The sequence below is a fragment of the Aquila chrysaetos genome, chromosome 9 (genome assembly GCF_900496995.4).
Source record: "Aquila chrysaetos chrysaetos chromosome 9, bAquChr1.4, whole genome shotgun sequence".
Classification (NCBI taxonomy): domain Eukaryota; kingdom Metazoa; phylum Chordata; class Aves; order Accipitriformes; family Accipitridae; genus Aquila; species Aquila chrysaetos.
Genome location: NC_044012.1, coordinates 12050881 through 12067862, shown reverse-complemented (window position 1 = coordinate 12067862; position 16982 = coordinate 12050881). Strand labels below are relative to the sequence as shown.

The window sequence follows — 16982 nt, the reverse complement described above, 5'->3', positions numbered from 1 at the left end:
AGCAGATACTACTTGTACGGGAAGGCTGCATGGTGGTGATTTTGGGGCGTGTTAGGCAGCTGTGTTGCAATTAGATGAAAAATTCACAATCTAGAGAAGAGCAATCAAAGCAAATTTGTGAGAATTGCTAACCTCGGTCTTCCTGGGGCCTTTAATATATCTGGGGCCATTTGAAAAGTTCTTTAAAAGAAGTAAGCTGCACATCTGGCTCTGGCTTAAGATGTATAAATTGTTCATGACGACTGTTAGTTTGGAATCACTTTCCCCTAGCAGTGGAAAGCAGCCTTAGAGGAAAGCAGTACTTGCAAAACCTGCAAGGTACATTTATGGGACTGCAGTACTTTGCTGTTTAGCTGAAGCCTGCTGGTTACCGTACAAGGCTGACCATGCTCAGACTGTTAGTAGCCCAAGCTCTGCCAACATACCCAGTAGCTTAAAACCAGAAAATGGGATGGTTTAAAGCTTCTATCTTTCTGAAAGGCGATGCTCTTTTATCTCCTCTTTGTAAAATTAGTAATAATTTGTCAATTGCTTCTCTTCTACAGAAGGCCAGCCAAGAGAAGCTTCATCAAGAAGCTTCATCAAGAAAGCTTTTAAGCCTCTGTTTTAATAATGTGATTGTTGCAAAATAATCTGCCACTTGAAGAGCATTCAAAGGATGTTACATTGGCAGGTGCTGACTGTACTTGTAGGAAGGGCACATCTGTACTGTACTTTTGCAGAGACCTCACTGCAAAAGATGTGATGTGGGATATTATCAATATAGTACTTAGAGTAAAATGTAAATGCTCTCTTAACCCAAAACAGCACTGGAAACTCTGATCTGATTCTCTGGCTTGCAGGCATTGTTCAAGAGCTCTCCTGAGTACGCACGTGGGCATACACTGGGTATGATAGATTCATTTACCAATCTGTGTGTTCAAAATTGCAGGGCCCAGTTGAGAACCTGGAAGGAGGCATGGTTGTCCCCATCAGTCAGTGCTGGTCCCCACCTGTGTAATGCCTCCCTGCACTTGAGACCAAACATTTAGATGATGTGTGCAGAGGACAGGCCTGCGCTAAGGTAGATAAATGGTGAGGAGATACTGGGGATCAGGCCTCTTAGGAGCATGTGAAATAATAAAGAAGTCGGGTGTCTGCTAGTGCATGGTTTTATTCCATTTTATTTGCGTAACGCTGCTGCAATGTGTTTACATCAAAGCAGAAGTTAAAGCCTGTATGACAGTATTTTTGTCGTTGCTCTAAATTGAAAACTCCTTTTATTCTGCTAATCCTTTCACCGGCTGCAGGCTCTGTCTGCTCTTTTCAGGCACACAGTCCATTGCTTTATTTCCTGCTCCCCTGTTCTGACTCTTGTACTTGGTCTGATTTCTCTACTTCCTTAACTTCTGACTTGTTCTCCTCTTCTCTTGCCAGTGTTGGGATATGTGGTCTGCATTTCATTACCACGGAGAGCAAACCTCAGCCTCCTCTGCCCTTCTCTATATGCTGCAATGAATACCACAGATAAGGCAGAAATACTGGGAAAAGCCTTCTCCTAGAGACTAGGAAGCATTTTCCTTGGGATTTTCTCAAAGGAGTAACACTGAGTGAACTCCAGTACGCTGCCATGCTGAAAGCAGCATACATAGTAGTAAGGTTGTGTGTCCAGGCAAGGATTACTACCAGCCACCTTTGCTGAGCTTCATATTGCACCTTCCTTTTCTGCTTTCTTCCCTCGCACCAGGGACCTTGAGTAGGGTTTATGGCAGGGCAGTGCTGCCAGGTGAGGATGAGAGGGTCCCAACAGAGAGCTGTGGAGCAGTCCTTTTTGGTGGGTCCCACTGCATCACCACTGACAGCATGGCAGGGGGCTGCAGGGAACAGGGGCTCAAACCACCCCCTTGGCTGTGGGACTTCAGCACATAAAGCTGAGCTACTGTGACCCTTGAAGCCAAGCTCTCCTGTGGCGTTAGAGAAGGCTTCAACCCTTCCACTAATTTCTGCAGAGAAACTGAATACCAAACCTACCTTAGTGGTGTAAGAGGAATGTAGATGAAACCCTTCTAATGTTCCTAAAATCCCTGGGTTGCCCTGGTAAGAAAGTGCAGCACTGCACGCTGCTCTCTATAAATAGTGCAGCTTTATGCTGTATTAGCCCTTGTTATCTGTCAGACATCTGTTTTCTGTGCTCTCTGGACCTCAATATCCTGACTTGGAATTTCACCTGCAAATGGCAGAAATGTGTCATTAAATCCCCCAATGTAGAAATGAGCAGTTCCTAATGCCCTGACCTGCATGCACACTGGAGGAGGTGGGGGTCTTCTCTAGGACACCGTGTGACAGAATACTACCAGATAAATCCTGATTTTAAGGAAAGCAACTGATAGTGGAGCAAGGTCCCCCCCTGCAGCAGCTTAAGAAGCAGATGTCAGCCCATGCAGCTGATTTAAAGTTTGTCCCTTGGCTGAGAAATCCTGCAAGTGACAGCTGTGCCTCTGGGACAGCTCTCACGGTGCCCACTGCACCTGCAATGACTTTCAGTATTTATCAAGAAGAAAAGCAATTACAAAATGCTGCTCTAAAGCTCCCCAACCTAGCTTTAATAATGACCAAAGAGTCCAGCTGTGTCAGGGAATGCTGTGGGTCAGATGAGGACAGTAGAACAGATACAGCTTTTTGTCAGCCCAGACTCTTTAGCCCTACTCATTCCAATGGCAGGGACCCTCGAACCATCTTTGAAGCATAATTGTTTCACAGAAAATGCTGTGGGTTTTTTTTTTTTTTTTTCTCCTTTTTTTCTCCCCCTAGCTCTATTCTTCTTGCTGATTGTGACTGAGCATGGTAAACAGATTACTCGAATAGTCTGGAAAATTTATCAGCAGCTGCTGCCCAGTGGGAAAGCCTCTTCCTGTCCATTCCTGAAAGCTGTCAGTCCTCATGGAAGTATCATCCTTTGCCTAATTAGAAAGATACAATAAAATGGCAGTATGCAATTTCAAAAGTCACACAGTACACTAATACAAGTGCACAGGAGGATCTTTTTTGTTAGACGAGCCTAGGCTCTAGCGGAAGAAACCAGCGTGGAAACTGGCACAGTCTCCCTGACCCCCAGCCTGCTCCCCAGCCGCTGTGGCACCTCCCTGCTTACCTTGCAAAGCATCACTCTGCAGCTTTTTGCTGGGAAAAATGTTCCTCCTTGAGAATTAAAAACTTTGTTTGCATGCACTGGGGCCCTTTCAACGCCCAGCTGTGGCTACCAGAATGCACACGTCAGCTGTGTTTGCCGCAAGGCTCTGCAGAAGCAAAGGCACATGAAGGGGACTCACAGGGTGGCATTACAGGAATGAGCAGGTCTGGAGAAGACACAGCTTGAACTGATTTACTCAACTGTAAATAAGGAAAAACTTAATTCCCACTCTTGCCCCTGGTTTTCCCTCAAATTATCAGGTTTTACACCTCCTGCTCTGACCCCACAAAGATGAGCCCTACAAAAGTGCGCTCAAACTCCTGCCAACTGGTCAATTTTTTGACCGTGCTTATGTAGCTTCTTCAAGCCTGTGACAACACTATAACCTGGGATCCATTAAGAAGAACATCTCTAAACTAGACATCACTTGATCCTTAATCTCTGAAGGGGTATTATGGGAATTTAAGCATGTTAAACTTTAAGGTAAAGTTTAGTCTTCAACATTGTCCTGAACAGTAAAGGAACTGAATCCTGACAGCGCCTTCCTGAATTGAAATTCCAGGCAATACATACTTAAACCAAAGCAACATGAAAATAGCAGTAACCTGCCTTCCAAATACACCAACTGTTGTGTTATAGATCAGGTTACGTTATCAGGAAGAAAGATTGATTAAGAATCTCCTACAAGCTCTACTGCCACTGCCTGGGATCTTACACAAACCTTATTTTGGATGCAGATGTAAACAAGACATGAGCCTTTAGCAAAGTTTGCTGCTCTTGCAGGTTTCACAGCTCCTTTATTGGAAATCACTCAGGCTCTCAAGTTTACATTCTTCTGTTTGTAAATCTGTGTTAGCAAATTCTGGTGGAGTTAGTTTTACCTCTAGCAGCATAGTATCATTACACCTCTACATGGCTCTGTCTCTGTTCCAGCAAAGAATACAAAGATATGCTTATGTTTCACTACAGTTGAAGAACTGAGGTGGAATTTAAAAGCAAAAAAGCCTATTTATGCTTCCTGGAGTGTGCACAACTATTGCACAATGATACTTGATTTAAAGCTCACACCTAATTTTAAGTGCACTTTAATAACTATCTCAACCTGAGTTTAAACAAGATTTACAAATACTTATCAGCTTATTATACACTTCTACAGGCATCACTTACAATGCTGTGTTGCTGTCCTCATGGATTTAGAAATTGGTGCTGACTTGTATCTTGACTTTGTTTACTTTAAAATCTTTTATTTATTTTTAAAGAATACATTTAGATAATTTTACCAACGAGAACTAGAAACTTCTTCATTTCCAAAAGAAATGGTAGCTTTTCTTGAAACTCTTAAATAGCTATGATCTGGGAGTTTAAGGGAAATGCCAGACCTGTTGTAATATGATCTCAAAAGTTAGCAATATTGCTATATAACTTTCTTTTGTGCATATGAATCCTGTATTAGCAAATACCACAACTATGTCTTGAAATATCCTTAGAATTATTAGCCTTCATATTGCTCACTGATGTCTTTATATAACAGGTTTCTCTAAGCAGTTGACCAGCTCTATAAAAATTTCATCCAAAAAAGTCACTCCTTCCCATCAGATGGAAAAACTTGTTTACAGAATGTCTTGAGTATGAAGAAACATGGAGTTAAATTAGCTAATCCTGCAAAATACAGCTTAACACAGACCTGAACATCCCTGCCATCGCAATGTATAGGGCCCTAGTTATGATACATTTTCTATTCTACTTCTGCCACAGATCAGAGATGTTTGATTTATCTTGTTTTATTTCTTTCTCAGTTACCTAAAACAATAGACTTCTGCTTAAAGTAGGTTCTTTATAAATTTATAAATGTCACTTTACAGAAATTTTGTCATTCATTGCAGGGTTTTTTAGTTCTGGTGCTTTTGAGCAGCTAAATCTCAGCCAAGAAGTCCTTGGACTATCTCAGAAGGCCACAAAGGGAAAGGTAGAGATTTCAATAGATGGTGTTTTCAGAGACCTGTCTTCAGGGAGGTCCTGCGAGTTGGTGGCTGGAAGTGAATTTGCTCCTCTTGGCCTTTGTGTGCTGCTTTCCCTGTTTCTGAAATTGAGAGGACAATCCCTACCCGCTGAAAAGGGCAGCCAGGATGCCTGAGAAGCTTCTGTGCCCTGATTGTGTTTCGTCAACAACATGTGTTTTTGTTATTAGATTTGTGCTAAAAGGAGTGTGCGAGACTGGCCCCCTATAACTTTAATTAATGAGAACATATTATGCTTGTCCCCATCGCTCTCCGCTGTGCTGCGCAGCCTGAACACAGTATGGTCCATTCACACCGAAGTTCCCTGCGGTACAACTGCCAGCCCCGCTCTGTTACGTGGGTAATAATAGACTAATGTGCTTCATACCTAGCAGCTTTAAGTTAATTTAGGGCCTGATCCTACGAGGCAGAGAAGTCCTCTGCTCTTGTTGACTTCAGTAGGATTTGAGGGACTTGGGACCTGTTAAGAAAAGGGTCTTTAATCTTCTGTCGGGAGCCCAAGTGCGCGAAGGGGAGCTATTCCTTCTGTACGCACTTGTAATATGTACAGGATTTGGGTACCTTTTGTAATAGTCTGCTTAAATCTTAAGGCGTTGCTAGGGAACTGGCCGTGTCCACAACCAACAAACATGTAGACGTTGTGTCCTACTGGTCTCTGGCAGAGTTTACCCTAAGAAATGGCTTTATTGCAACAAGATCTACTAGCAGTAGTACAAAAAAGTAGTTTGTCAGCTTTTTTTTAATTACAAATATTTTAATTCTATCATACAAATAGAAATCCCTTCCAAGCTGAAGGCTAGGCATGTGAGGACACCACCCAGAATCAAATATTTCTTTCCCTTATTCTTTAAAATATTGATTGAGCTATTTTTTAATTTACTTGAGTCTAAGCACAGTGTTTGGGAGCTTAACAAGCTTGGATACTTTCTGCTCTCTTGTACTAACTAATGCTATTACTATTTTCAAGACACTTATAAAAAGAGGTGATTTTCTATGTTTCCAAACTGTATGGCTTTTCAAGTTTTCAGACTGCATTTAAGAGTACCAGAAACAATGAAACTTTTGTGTTTATGGAGTCCTAGAATGCTGTTTCTAAAATGGTTTTGTCTCCGTTTCATGGACATCAGAACTGTCTGCATTGCTTTAAATTAGTGATAGAACAAGGACTGAAACACCAACTACCAAAGAAATAAGTCTGCTATCAAAACAGGACAAAATCTGGGCAGAGGAAAAAAAAAAGTCATGGGGAAATGGAAATGAAATATAGTTTGAGATGACCTACCTAAAAACAAGCAAGGAAACCCTGTTCTATTAAGCTCTCAGGAGAGCTGGTACAAAATTTTGAAATAATCCAGAGAAGGAACTCAACCCCTCATTTTCATTCTTCTCGGTCCATTCCTTGCAACTCCCTGAGAAAAACAGATCCCTTGGGTGTTTTGTACAAAAGGATGAATTTTCATGATATAAAAGCACACAGCTTGAAGCTGTGAGTCCTCATATTCCTTGGCACTCATTATCTTCAGGTTTATGGAGAAGCACATATTGATCCTTTCCAAGGCACGGGTTGGCAGGGAGGCAAGGAACACTCTTCAGGATTCATCAACCTTCCTCATGGGGCCTGAGCAGGAGCGATCTCACAGAACAATATGGGACTATTAAAAATGCATCGTATATGACACATGCTAATAGTTTTTTCTCCTTCTCTCATGGTGGTTGCACAATGTAACAGCAAAAAGATGGAAGGCACTTAGGAACTACAAGAGACTAGCCAACTAATGATGCTTTTTCTTGTCAGACCTGTGGCTTACTACGTCATGCACATGTATTCAAGTGCAATGACCTTTTTGCAAAACTGCTTAAGTTATAGAGAAGACGTTTCAGTATTCAGAGCTCAACTGCTGTCCTCCACCGTCTGAATGCATGTCTGTACTTAGAAAGCAACTTTTTCTAGCCTGACTGCTCATCCCTGTGTGATTATCTGACCCAGAGTTCATGTAGCATAATTAACAGGTCTGTGAGTTGTCCAGTGTCACAGGTGAACTAGAGGTTTTGTGATGGGCAGCCTTGTGACATTCATTGTCATAGATCGTATAATTTGTGGATTTTAGTTCTCTGACCCAGTGTATTCAATAGAATGAGATTCTTCCTTAACTTGATTTTTCCTGGCTTTTGTGACTCTAAATAAGGTCCTTACATTGTTCAAACATAATTCTTGTGGTATATTATATTAAGATGTTTGGCCTGATCTAGATTATGCGGCTTCATGTAACTGATGAAAGAGCTATTGTTTTACACAGCAGAAAAACTGCCACTCATCCAGATCACTGACCTATTTCTTGGAGTCAGAAGTAACATTTCTGAAGACTTGCTGATTTTTAATGCTATGTTTTACACTATTGATCTTGAAGCCCCATGTTTGAAGTGTGATTACAACAGTATTTAGGGATCAGATAAAAAATGACAACTTAATTTTCAGATGCAGAAAGATTTTATTTTTCCATAAATTTTGGTACTATTCTAAAGAAAGCGTTAAATGAACCGGAGCAATTCAGCTGTGGGGGTTATTCCATTACTCAATGATACAGAAATTCCTCAGGCTTAAACATCACCAGGATATTCCTCTCTACCTTTCCTTCTCTGAGATCCAGTGGAATTTGTCTCTATTGTCTGAAAGAGATGATGAACCACGGCCAGGAGCAAGAATTTAATCGGCTCACCCTAACACTATATTGGGCCATTCATTACCGTGAAATCAGAAAAACAGAATCTACAAGTTCCTGAAGATGGGAACAATTTGTAGACAACCACTCCTCTAATCATGCTTTTCAGTCCTGACTTGGAGAGGCCAGTGCCAGAAGAACACATCAGGAGAATAAACTAAAACTGCATAAAGAGATTTTGTGGAGGCTGGCATGTGAAGAAATGTATTTACCATTATATATGGCTTTCCTCTGCAGGAGAACAGGGCTTGCATATTGTCTATGCTTTCTCACTGTACAGAGAGGGATACAGGCATCTAAAAAGGAATTAGGATGCTGAGATGCTCAGTCCATGCTGGATTGCTGGCTCCCTGCTCTTCACCGTGGAACATCTGCTAAAGAACTCTTTGGGAGACTTCTGGGTTTTTCAGGACCAGCAGAAAAAACAACACTGTTAGGATGTTTTATATTTGGGCCACTTCGGTACTGACAAATGCCTTCTCATTTTATCATGCTGCAATCAAGATGACAAAAAAGTGTGGCAGCTAGTAGAACCCGCCCCCCGCAGCCCAATAAAAAACAGGGTCTTGAAAGGAAAAGTTTGGCACACAAAAAGCTCCAAACACAAAAAAGCTAAACCTCTACCAAACCATTTCTGCTTGTTGTGAGCCTGCCAAAGCAGAACAGACTTTCTCAACAGAAAAGGCTACATTATGCTAGAAGGAAATGAGCTGCAAGGCACAGGAAAAGGGAACACGAGTGGAGATTTATGGCACTGCTGAAAGCAGGCACTGTACTGCCAGATCAAGAGTAAGACGCTACCAAAGGATGCTACCTTTGTTTTTTCATCTATCAAGGAAGAAGGAGTTTCTGTTGCAGAGTATCTAAACTACTGACATCCGTTGCAGAAAGCCCATCACTTCAGCCTTCTGAGTGACTGTGTCCCAGTCAGAATTTCCTACTTTTTTAGAAGGTAAGAAGGAAAAAAAAACAACCTACTAGCAAAACCCACCCAAACTAAACCCACCCAAACCAAAACCACCAGTCAATGAATACCTGACACTTAATAACCTGGCAACAGAATTGTGTTACAAATATTGCAAGTTTTGCTCAAGTATCACTGACTTTATAAAGTACAAATTGATTTTTTTTTTTTTTTGCAAAAGATCATCATTATGCCCTACTGCTGTTCCTGAAGATCATATGGGAAGGATTTTTTCATGTTCACAGTTTTTACTTTGTTTTTTTTCTGCTGTTTTGGCTCTTGCTCCTCGTATGGTACATGAGGGACTTCACATGCTGAACTGTCCTGGATACAGGCTGCAGCAGAAAAGCACATCTGTGGACAAACAAAACCGTTCTCTATGTCCAGAAAGACTCAGTTAAGAAAAATATAAAGTCAAGGTTTTTTTCTTTTTCTTTTCTGCCAGGAATTTCTAATTACAGCTCCTTTTTGCCTTCCTCTAAAAGAGGAAAGTAAATTCAGTCTCAGAGGTAAGCTGTTAGCCCAGAGAAGCTGCAGGATCTCCCTGGATTTTTACCAAGCTTAATTTGAACTTTGCCACGGTTTTTATTTGCAAGTGAAACTGCAGCTTGTTTTCAGCTCCCTAAACTCAGGTGAAAGGCTACCCCAAACAATTCTGATGGATAACTGTATGTTGGACAGCCTCGAAGAACTGAGAACACAGTAACACCCCTAAAATGCATCATGACATAAATGTAACTTGCATGATGCATTTTGGATGGGCATCCTTAGGTTTCTTTCTTTCAAAATGTAGGGTCTGACCTTTTTCAGCAGTATGTGCCTCTTTTTCATACTGGGTATCATACCAAATTACAGATGCCTATCAGCTTTAATGTACATATGGAACCTGGACATGTAACTTTCAGTAGTTTTGAATCTGAGCCTAAGCCTCAAAAGTGCCTCAGAAGTGTCTTTGGTTTTTCACTAGTAAGGAAGATGTGCCATTTATCTTGAACAAAAATTGACTGCTGCCTTTATTTAACCATAATTTGCATTTATAAGAGGACAAGATATTGAATTACATTTCTCTACAGTCCAGAGCTAGATCCTGAACTATTGCCCTGAAAAAAAGTCATGTATGTGTAAATACTTTGTGTGTTATGTTAGAAAGTGCCATGTGGAACTGAATGCTCAAAATATTAGTTAGCAAGGTGTGTAACAGAGATAAGGAAGACTCTTTCTTTTTAGAAACACTTTTTTTTTTTTGAGAAAGAGAACCACTGAAGTAATCTGTATTACTCTCACAAGTCAGCGAACAAAAGTGTGTCCTGAAACTTCAGCTAGCTATAAAAGTGAAATGCTCTCACACAGATTCAGAGAAGGAGAAGATTCCTGCAACAGCACCACTGTTTTCTGTGACCCTGGGTAGGATCACAGAAATCAGAAGAAATCACCAAGAGATGTGGGTGTTTTTCTTCTGCCTTTCTCATACATCTGTCTTTCTGCTGCAGTCCTGTAACTTGGGTACTACTCCAGTGAAGTCCATTGGGCCTCACCAGGAATGATCTCATAATGATTTGATATGTTACTTGATAAAGAGATGGATCTGACTGGTGCCGGTTGATTCAGTGACCAATAACCAGTCTCCTTAAGCAACAGTGGCATATGAAACATGATTGGAGAGGATTCATCAAGCAGCTGGCGTTAATACCTATCCACTTCCACTTAAGTTCTTTTATGTCATGAAAAAGATGAGTATGAAGGCTATTCCCGGTTCTATGTGTTCTCCTTCCCCAGTGATAGGCTAGCAGCTTGCCAAATCCTGTAGTAGGTTTCTGTCTATAAAGACTGTCTGTGGGATTTAGGGCATGTTAGAACAGCAAGAGACATAGCGGCAAGGAGAGAGCGAATAGACATGCAGGAAGGCTGGTAAATAGTTTTCTGTTAATGGCAAGGAGGAAAAATCACATCCAGAGCAATTATACCTCTGAACTCAGTGTTATCTCAGAGCGCTGCCCTTGGAAGTGGTATTTCTGCAAATGAAAACTTCCCTGTAGATGCATATGCAATTGTTAGTATCAGTACAATGCCAGGCAGATATAATGACAACCAAAGAAACTTATCTGGTCGTTCCCTTGATGGATTATCATAACGTGGACAGTAATTTTCACTACATACTAGGACAACCCTGACATGAGGAAGCATCTCCAATGTAAGGGAGCTTTTCAGCTTGTATGCATTCTGCTGAGACCATCTGTAAGTTGCCTGACCGACATCAGCTATGGAAGAAAGTGAGTGTGCGCTGTTTTCTGGGCGATGTGGACAGATAAATTCCAGAAAGCTACTTTCAAAAGTAGTAATAACTGAACATATTGTTCACTGGCCAGCTGAACGCAGTTTTGATATTAACATTGGATTTGAATTGGGAACCAGTTTATAAGGAATCTTATACCAAGCTTGTGTGTGAGTAGAATAAGCACTGCAAACATTTTTTAAGCAACTCCAAGTCAGCTGATGCAGATAACTTGACTGCCTGTGCTCAGCAAAATGAGGAGATGTATTTAGTTTTAACTGACGTATTTTATTGTGGCTCAATTTGAAGGTGTTCTAATGGGTCTTATATAGCCTGACATAAAATCATTCATGTGTATACAATGGACTTCACCATAATGTGAGTATGACCCTATGGCTACTTTCATGCAGTTTTAGAAACCGCATAAACAAATGTTTATGGGTTTAAGGGATGTTTAACTGTTCATGTTATATAAAGCCACTTGATCTGTATTAAACAGTAAAACATCTCTTGTTAATGTCTTATACATGCAATTTGTGTATACAGGTAAATGTACATTTCTAATGTAAGAATGGTGACTTTTGTTATTCAGACCAAAAGAACCAGGCTGGTATCAGACGTTAATCAGGCTGCTGTTTCTAATTCTTGTACTTTTCTAAAGAGCAGTGGAATGTGGTAGAAACTACACAGAGCCAAGTCATGGAGCTTCTTACTTAGTTTTTCATCTACACAGGCAAAACTCTCATTGAAGGCACCACATAAGAGTTTCTCTGTATAGATCATATGCCTGTGCTCATAGAAAAGATACATGTGCAATAATCTTAATTACACATATAGGTCTATAACTGAGATATAAAGCCAGCTATGTAGAAAGCGCATAAAATAACTGTTGTATTAAATACGGCATAGGTTTCTGTCTGCTAAATAAATACTAATTCAGGTTTCAAGCAATTATATAGTATCTGTAAGTCATTATCTAATAGATAATAAAGCACCTATGTTACTACTTTTTAAGCTGTACCACTTCATCTGAGTATTGGCAAGCTTAATTTGCAGTGTAACTGAGTACATTAGAAGATTATTAATAGCTGGAGCCTGTGAGAGATTTGTTTTCACTGCACATAACGATGTTTGAGACACAGCAGTTTGGGTACTCCTGCAGCAAGTCTCAGGCACTTTCCAAAATTCTATGGCAGAGATGATGAATTGCCAAAAGATTTGTTACTACTACTAAATACTGTGTTCAGTTTCACAGTCACTAAGTATCAGTCTCTTTTTGGCATTAAACCAAAAAGTTTTTGTATTTAGTACCTGCATTTCATTAGGATACTCCAAAGAGGTGTCTTCTGCCTCAACATGAAACAACCTTTGGAAACAACTTTCTTCTCTAATTAGGCTTGTTCGTATGCAAATTAAAAATATATAAATAATGAAGTAATGAAGGATAGTCTTATGTGTTGTGAGAAAGCTAGGCTGCTGGGAGAAATCAGGGGAGTGCCCTATGGGGTGGATATAGGACAGGCTATTATGTTCTTAATTTGATGTACTTTGTTCTACCTTTTTTTCTGAAGATTTTCTGTTAGATGAACTGGTATTTCTTATGGCAAAGCCTTTCAAAACTCTATAAAGAGAGGATAAAAATTTCAAAGGATGAGTTTTGAGAGTGTATTAAGACGGCATAGCAATTTATTATGTTGACAAATATCTCAGTTGTAAAAGTAGTAAGAAAATGGTCCTATAATTCAAAACATGGAAAAGGAACACCTGTTTTGCAGTGAATTAGCACAGGCTATGGGAGCTGCAGGGCAGTTGGCAGGATGAGGCCTGCCTCTGCCCTCCTGTAACAGAGTCACTGCTCCCTGAACCAGTACGTGCCCCGAGTTCACAGGGCAGGCTGAACACCTCCTTAGCTCTAACAGCCAGAAGCCTGTAATGTTTATGCTGGATGAAGTGATATATCTGCATCTAGAGGTAGTTTTTATCTCCTCACGTGCAACTGAAATTTCATGGGGTCCTAATGGTCTATGAAATACTGAGAGACCCGGACATTATTGGAAAACTCTCAAATATACCAGAGCACTCAAATGGTGCTCTCACCTCCAAGCCTTCTCTTTCACCTCATTTCACTGTGCTAGGGAACACTCAGAAAACCATTTGATTTTTTTTCCCCTCCAATTGCAAATCATATAATGCTTTATTTTAAACAAGTAGAATTAGTGTACAGAAAGCCACCATGAGCTTATTAATCACATATTTATAGGCTCATATTTACAGTATTTTCTAAAATACCCTTGTGTTTCCTCTTCCTGTTACTAATTACTAGAAGATTATAATTCTCTGTATCCATCCTGCAGCTGATTAGAATTGCAGAGCAGTCAGCTAAAACAGAACTTTTGGTGTAATGCTGGCAGATCACAGCATCAAACTTCTATTTGATAATGCAAAAATACCCTCTTACATTTTCTGTATTTGCAGCACTTTTATACACTATTTGAATAAAGATAACCTACAGGAACGCTTAAAGAAAAATAGAGAGCATAAACTTGTTTTAGCTCCATGCAGAGCAAGAAGAGGTTTTTTTCAAAGGTGATTTCTTTCTTCTTGGTGTTCTCAAGCAATATGCCTTTGCCATGGGACACATCGGAGTTTGATGCCTAAACCCTTGAAGAGATCCCCCCCACTCAGAAAAAGGAAATCCATTATGATGGCTGACATAAGAGTCCTGGTCTGTCATCAGTTCAAAAGGCTACGACACCGACAGCACCCATTTTTTGCCCACATTCAATCATTTGGAAAGAATTCTTCCCCCTATGTTAATCATACAGAAAATTTGTGAGCTAACTCGTTGCCTAATACCAATTCAGATCAAGTAGTTTAGTTTTTTACTGAAAGAGTCTTAAATAAGATTGCTCTTATTTAACTCCAGTAATGGCTTGCAAATCCATTTGGTGTAATTTACAGTGAGTGTCCTCTGATTATAGGCTGTCATGTTTCATGTAGTGACATCTACAAAGCTATGCTATACTCTTAGTATATATCACTTTGTTACCGAAGACTTTGTGATACTTGATGTAATTTCACACACCTGCACACAAACAAGTCAAACCCCCAAACAGGCTCCTAGGGTTGTTTTTCAAACTTCTTTTATCAAAATATGGGGGAATTTGCAGCAGAATTCTTAGGCTTTATTTGGCAATGCAGACAACCTTCTCTAATACTTAAAATGCTTGACATTACTAGACTTTATCATAAATGTCAATGTTTTTCCCTACTCAAATGTCTTTGATTAGATGAGAGGCTGTTTCACAAGGTTTATTTTGTACAAGAGATATATATGTGTATTCTGCTCTGTTGCAAATGAGTCAGGTTGATAAAAGGTTGACTGGAAAGGGATCTGGGAGAGCAGGATAGCAGTCTTGAGATACAATTATCTAATACCAGGACTAACAAATGACATAGATGCCATAAATTTTCCCTATGGCCAGCAGCAACTCAGGTGATACCTAACCCTTGAAGTGCCTTACTTACAGCACTGTGCCTCGTTGAATAGCCACAAGTACCCCACTCTTATGCAAGGTCATCTGTGCTCCACTGAGATCCAGAAACTAGATTTTCTCCCTTAAATATCCCAAGGCATTCAATGTAAAGATATGTCTGCATACCTAGAACACATCTTCCCACAAATTGCAGTTATAGCTGCCCATTAGATTTTAGTATTTCACTATGGGAATGGAATGAAATAGTTCCCTTTATGTAACAGCGTCGCTCACGATGCAAGAGGTCCTGTTCAAAGCCATTAAAATTTCTCTTTTTTTTTTTTTTGCAAAACCCTATCCACCTACATGGGGCATAAAAGGGATACATGGCTAACAGCATAAAATTGCAGTAGGATAGTATGATAACGTATAGGAAGTATGCAGTAAGGTCCTCTTCCTCAAGCTTGGGGGCATCATTCACGCAGACACAACGGGCTGTCCCAGCCAATTCTGCTACTGCGCAGCACATTCCTGCGGATGCGGCAGCTCCTGTCGCGCCCACCGCCACCTCCCTGACAGTTGCCACTGCCATTGCAAGTCTTTCCAACAGCTCAGGGTAACGGCTGGATCTTCCCACAGGATTTTGAGGCTTACTGGGTTAGTACAGGCTGCTTGCGTTCAGCTGGGAAACTGCTCCTTCCCCAAACGCCGCAGCGACAGAGCATGCTGAGGGAAGGCGCTGAGCGCGGCCTGCCCCGATTTCTCAGTTTTGACTCTGTTATGAGAGAAGCAGGCTCAGCCCCGCTGGCTGGCAGCTCTGACACGCAGACCAGGTTTGTCAGGAGAGGCCCTGTCCGCCGGCGGCTCTGCCAGCCGTCCGCAGGCGTGGGAAGCGGGGACGGCCGGGCTGCCAACTCCCGCGCAGCCACCGTGGGTCCCCGGATATTCGGTGGCCTTCTGACAGCCCAAGCTGCCGCCTTCCTTCTGAAGAACCCCAACCTCAGGTAAAAGAATCAACTTTTGGTTTAGCCTTCGAAGTAAGTGTGCCGCATGAGCCTTAACAGCCCCAAAGGCCACCAGGCAAACGCTTTAGAAAATCTCACGATTTTGTGTTCAGCTGAACAACTGGGGTAGAGGGGGCTTTTACTCCGATTTTGTTGGCACCCCGAGAAGGACCGCACGCTACAGGAGGCAGCGAACCGTCGTCCCGGCCGCCGCTCTCTCCCTCCACCCAGCCCACCGCTGGCCGAGACATCGCCCAGTGACCCTCCCGGCCCCGGTACCGGCTGGGGACCCGGCGCCCCGCTACACCTGCCCGCGGGAGCCGTGCCGTGCCGTGCCTCGCCGCCACTCGCCGCGCCGGCCGGCCCCGAGCCCCCGCCCCAGCGCGGGGCTCAGCCGAGCGGGACGGGCGGCCAGCGCTGCCCGCGGGGGCACCGGGCGGCGGCGGCGGCGGCGGCGGTGCGAGCCCTTACCGATGATGATGGCACAGGCGCTGACCAGCCCGATCTCCTTCTTCAGCGCCACCCGCTCGGGGCCGCCGGGCGCGCCGCGCTGCTCCCCGCCGGCCATCGCTGCCCGCGCCGCTCTGCCCCGCTGCCGCCGCCGCGCGCATGCGCCGCCCCCCGGCCGGGGGGTGGGGGGTGGAGGCGGGGGGGCGCGCGGCGGCGGCGGGAAGGTGCTGGGGGTTGTCGGCGCCTCTCTGAGGCGAGGCACCTGCGGCGAGCGGGCGGAGGGTGGCCGGCCGGCCCCCGCCCCGCAAGGTCCCTCGCAGGGTGACAGTGCCCTGACACGAGGTGCGTGTCTCTGAGAAACCTGCTAACGCGTCCCCCGACGCGCGGGGGGGGGGAAGCAACCTCAGTAACACCGAGGTTAGGGCAGTTTGGTAAGTGCCAAGCGTCAAATGACCAGTTCGGTCGTTTGGTTTGTCGGGCAGCAGGGTCTGCCCCAAAGCCCAGGTAGCCCGCGTGCCCGCAGCTCTTCTTGGATGACTTTTACGACCAACCAAGCAGCCCAGCTCCGTGTAGGGCTCACTTTCACTGCGCTGTCTCCACACGAATCTTCTCGGTGGTGGTCCGCTTACTGTTACGCTTTATTAGTTGTGGTAGTGCAATAATTCAGAGGGAACAAACATTTTACTGCTTGTAATCAGTACTGACGGCGTGTGTCCAAGCAAGCATAGTTAAAATCAACAAGGCAATGCCCAAACGCTGTCTGCTTGGTTTCTGCCTTTACTTTTTTTGTTAGTTTCTTCTCTCCTCCTTCGCACTTTGTTTCAAACCTCTCCGAAAGGAGTTAGAACCCCACAGCCCGTGTGCGCGCCAGCGCCCTTTTCACCTGTTGGTGCCGAGGGGCCTGCAGCT

At 42.9% G+C, this 16982-nt stretch overlaps 1 protein-coding gene across 1 annotated transcript in view; it reads right to left on the bottom strand.

Annotated features, from left to right (window-relative positions):
• SLC7A10 (solute carrier family 7 member 10) overlaps window positions 1-16234 on the bottom strand; it is a 45505-nt gene extending 29271 nt beyond the window's left edge. Inside the window, 2 exon segments of the mRNA XM_030024738.2 lie at window positions 16095-16191; window positions 16193-16234. Coding sequence (XP_029880598.1) covers window positions 16095-16191; window positions 16193-16234 — 139 coding nt within the window.
• Between the last annotated feature and the right edge of the window lie 748 nt (window positions 16235-16982).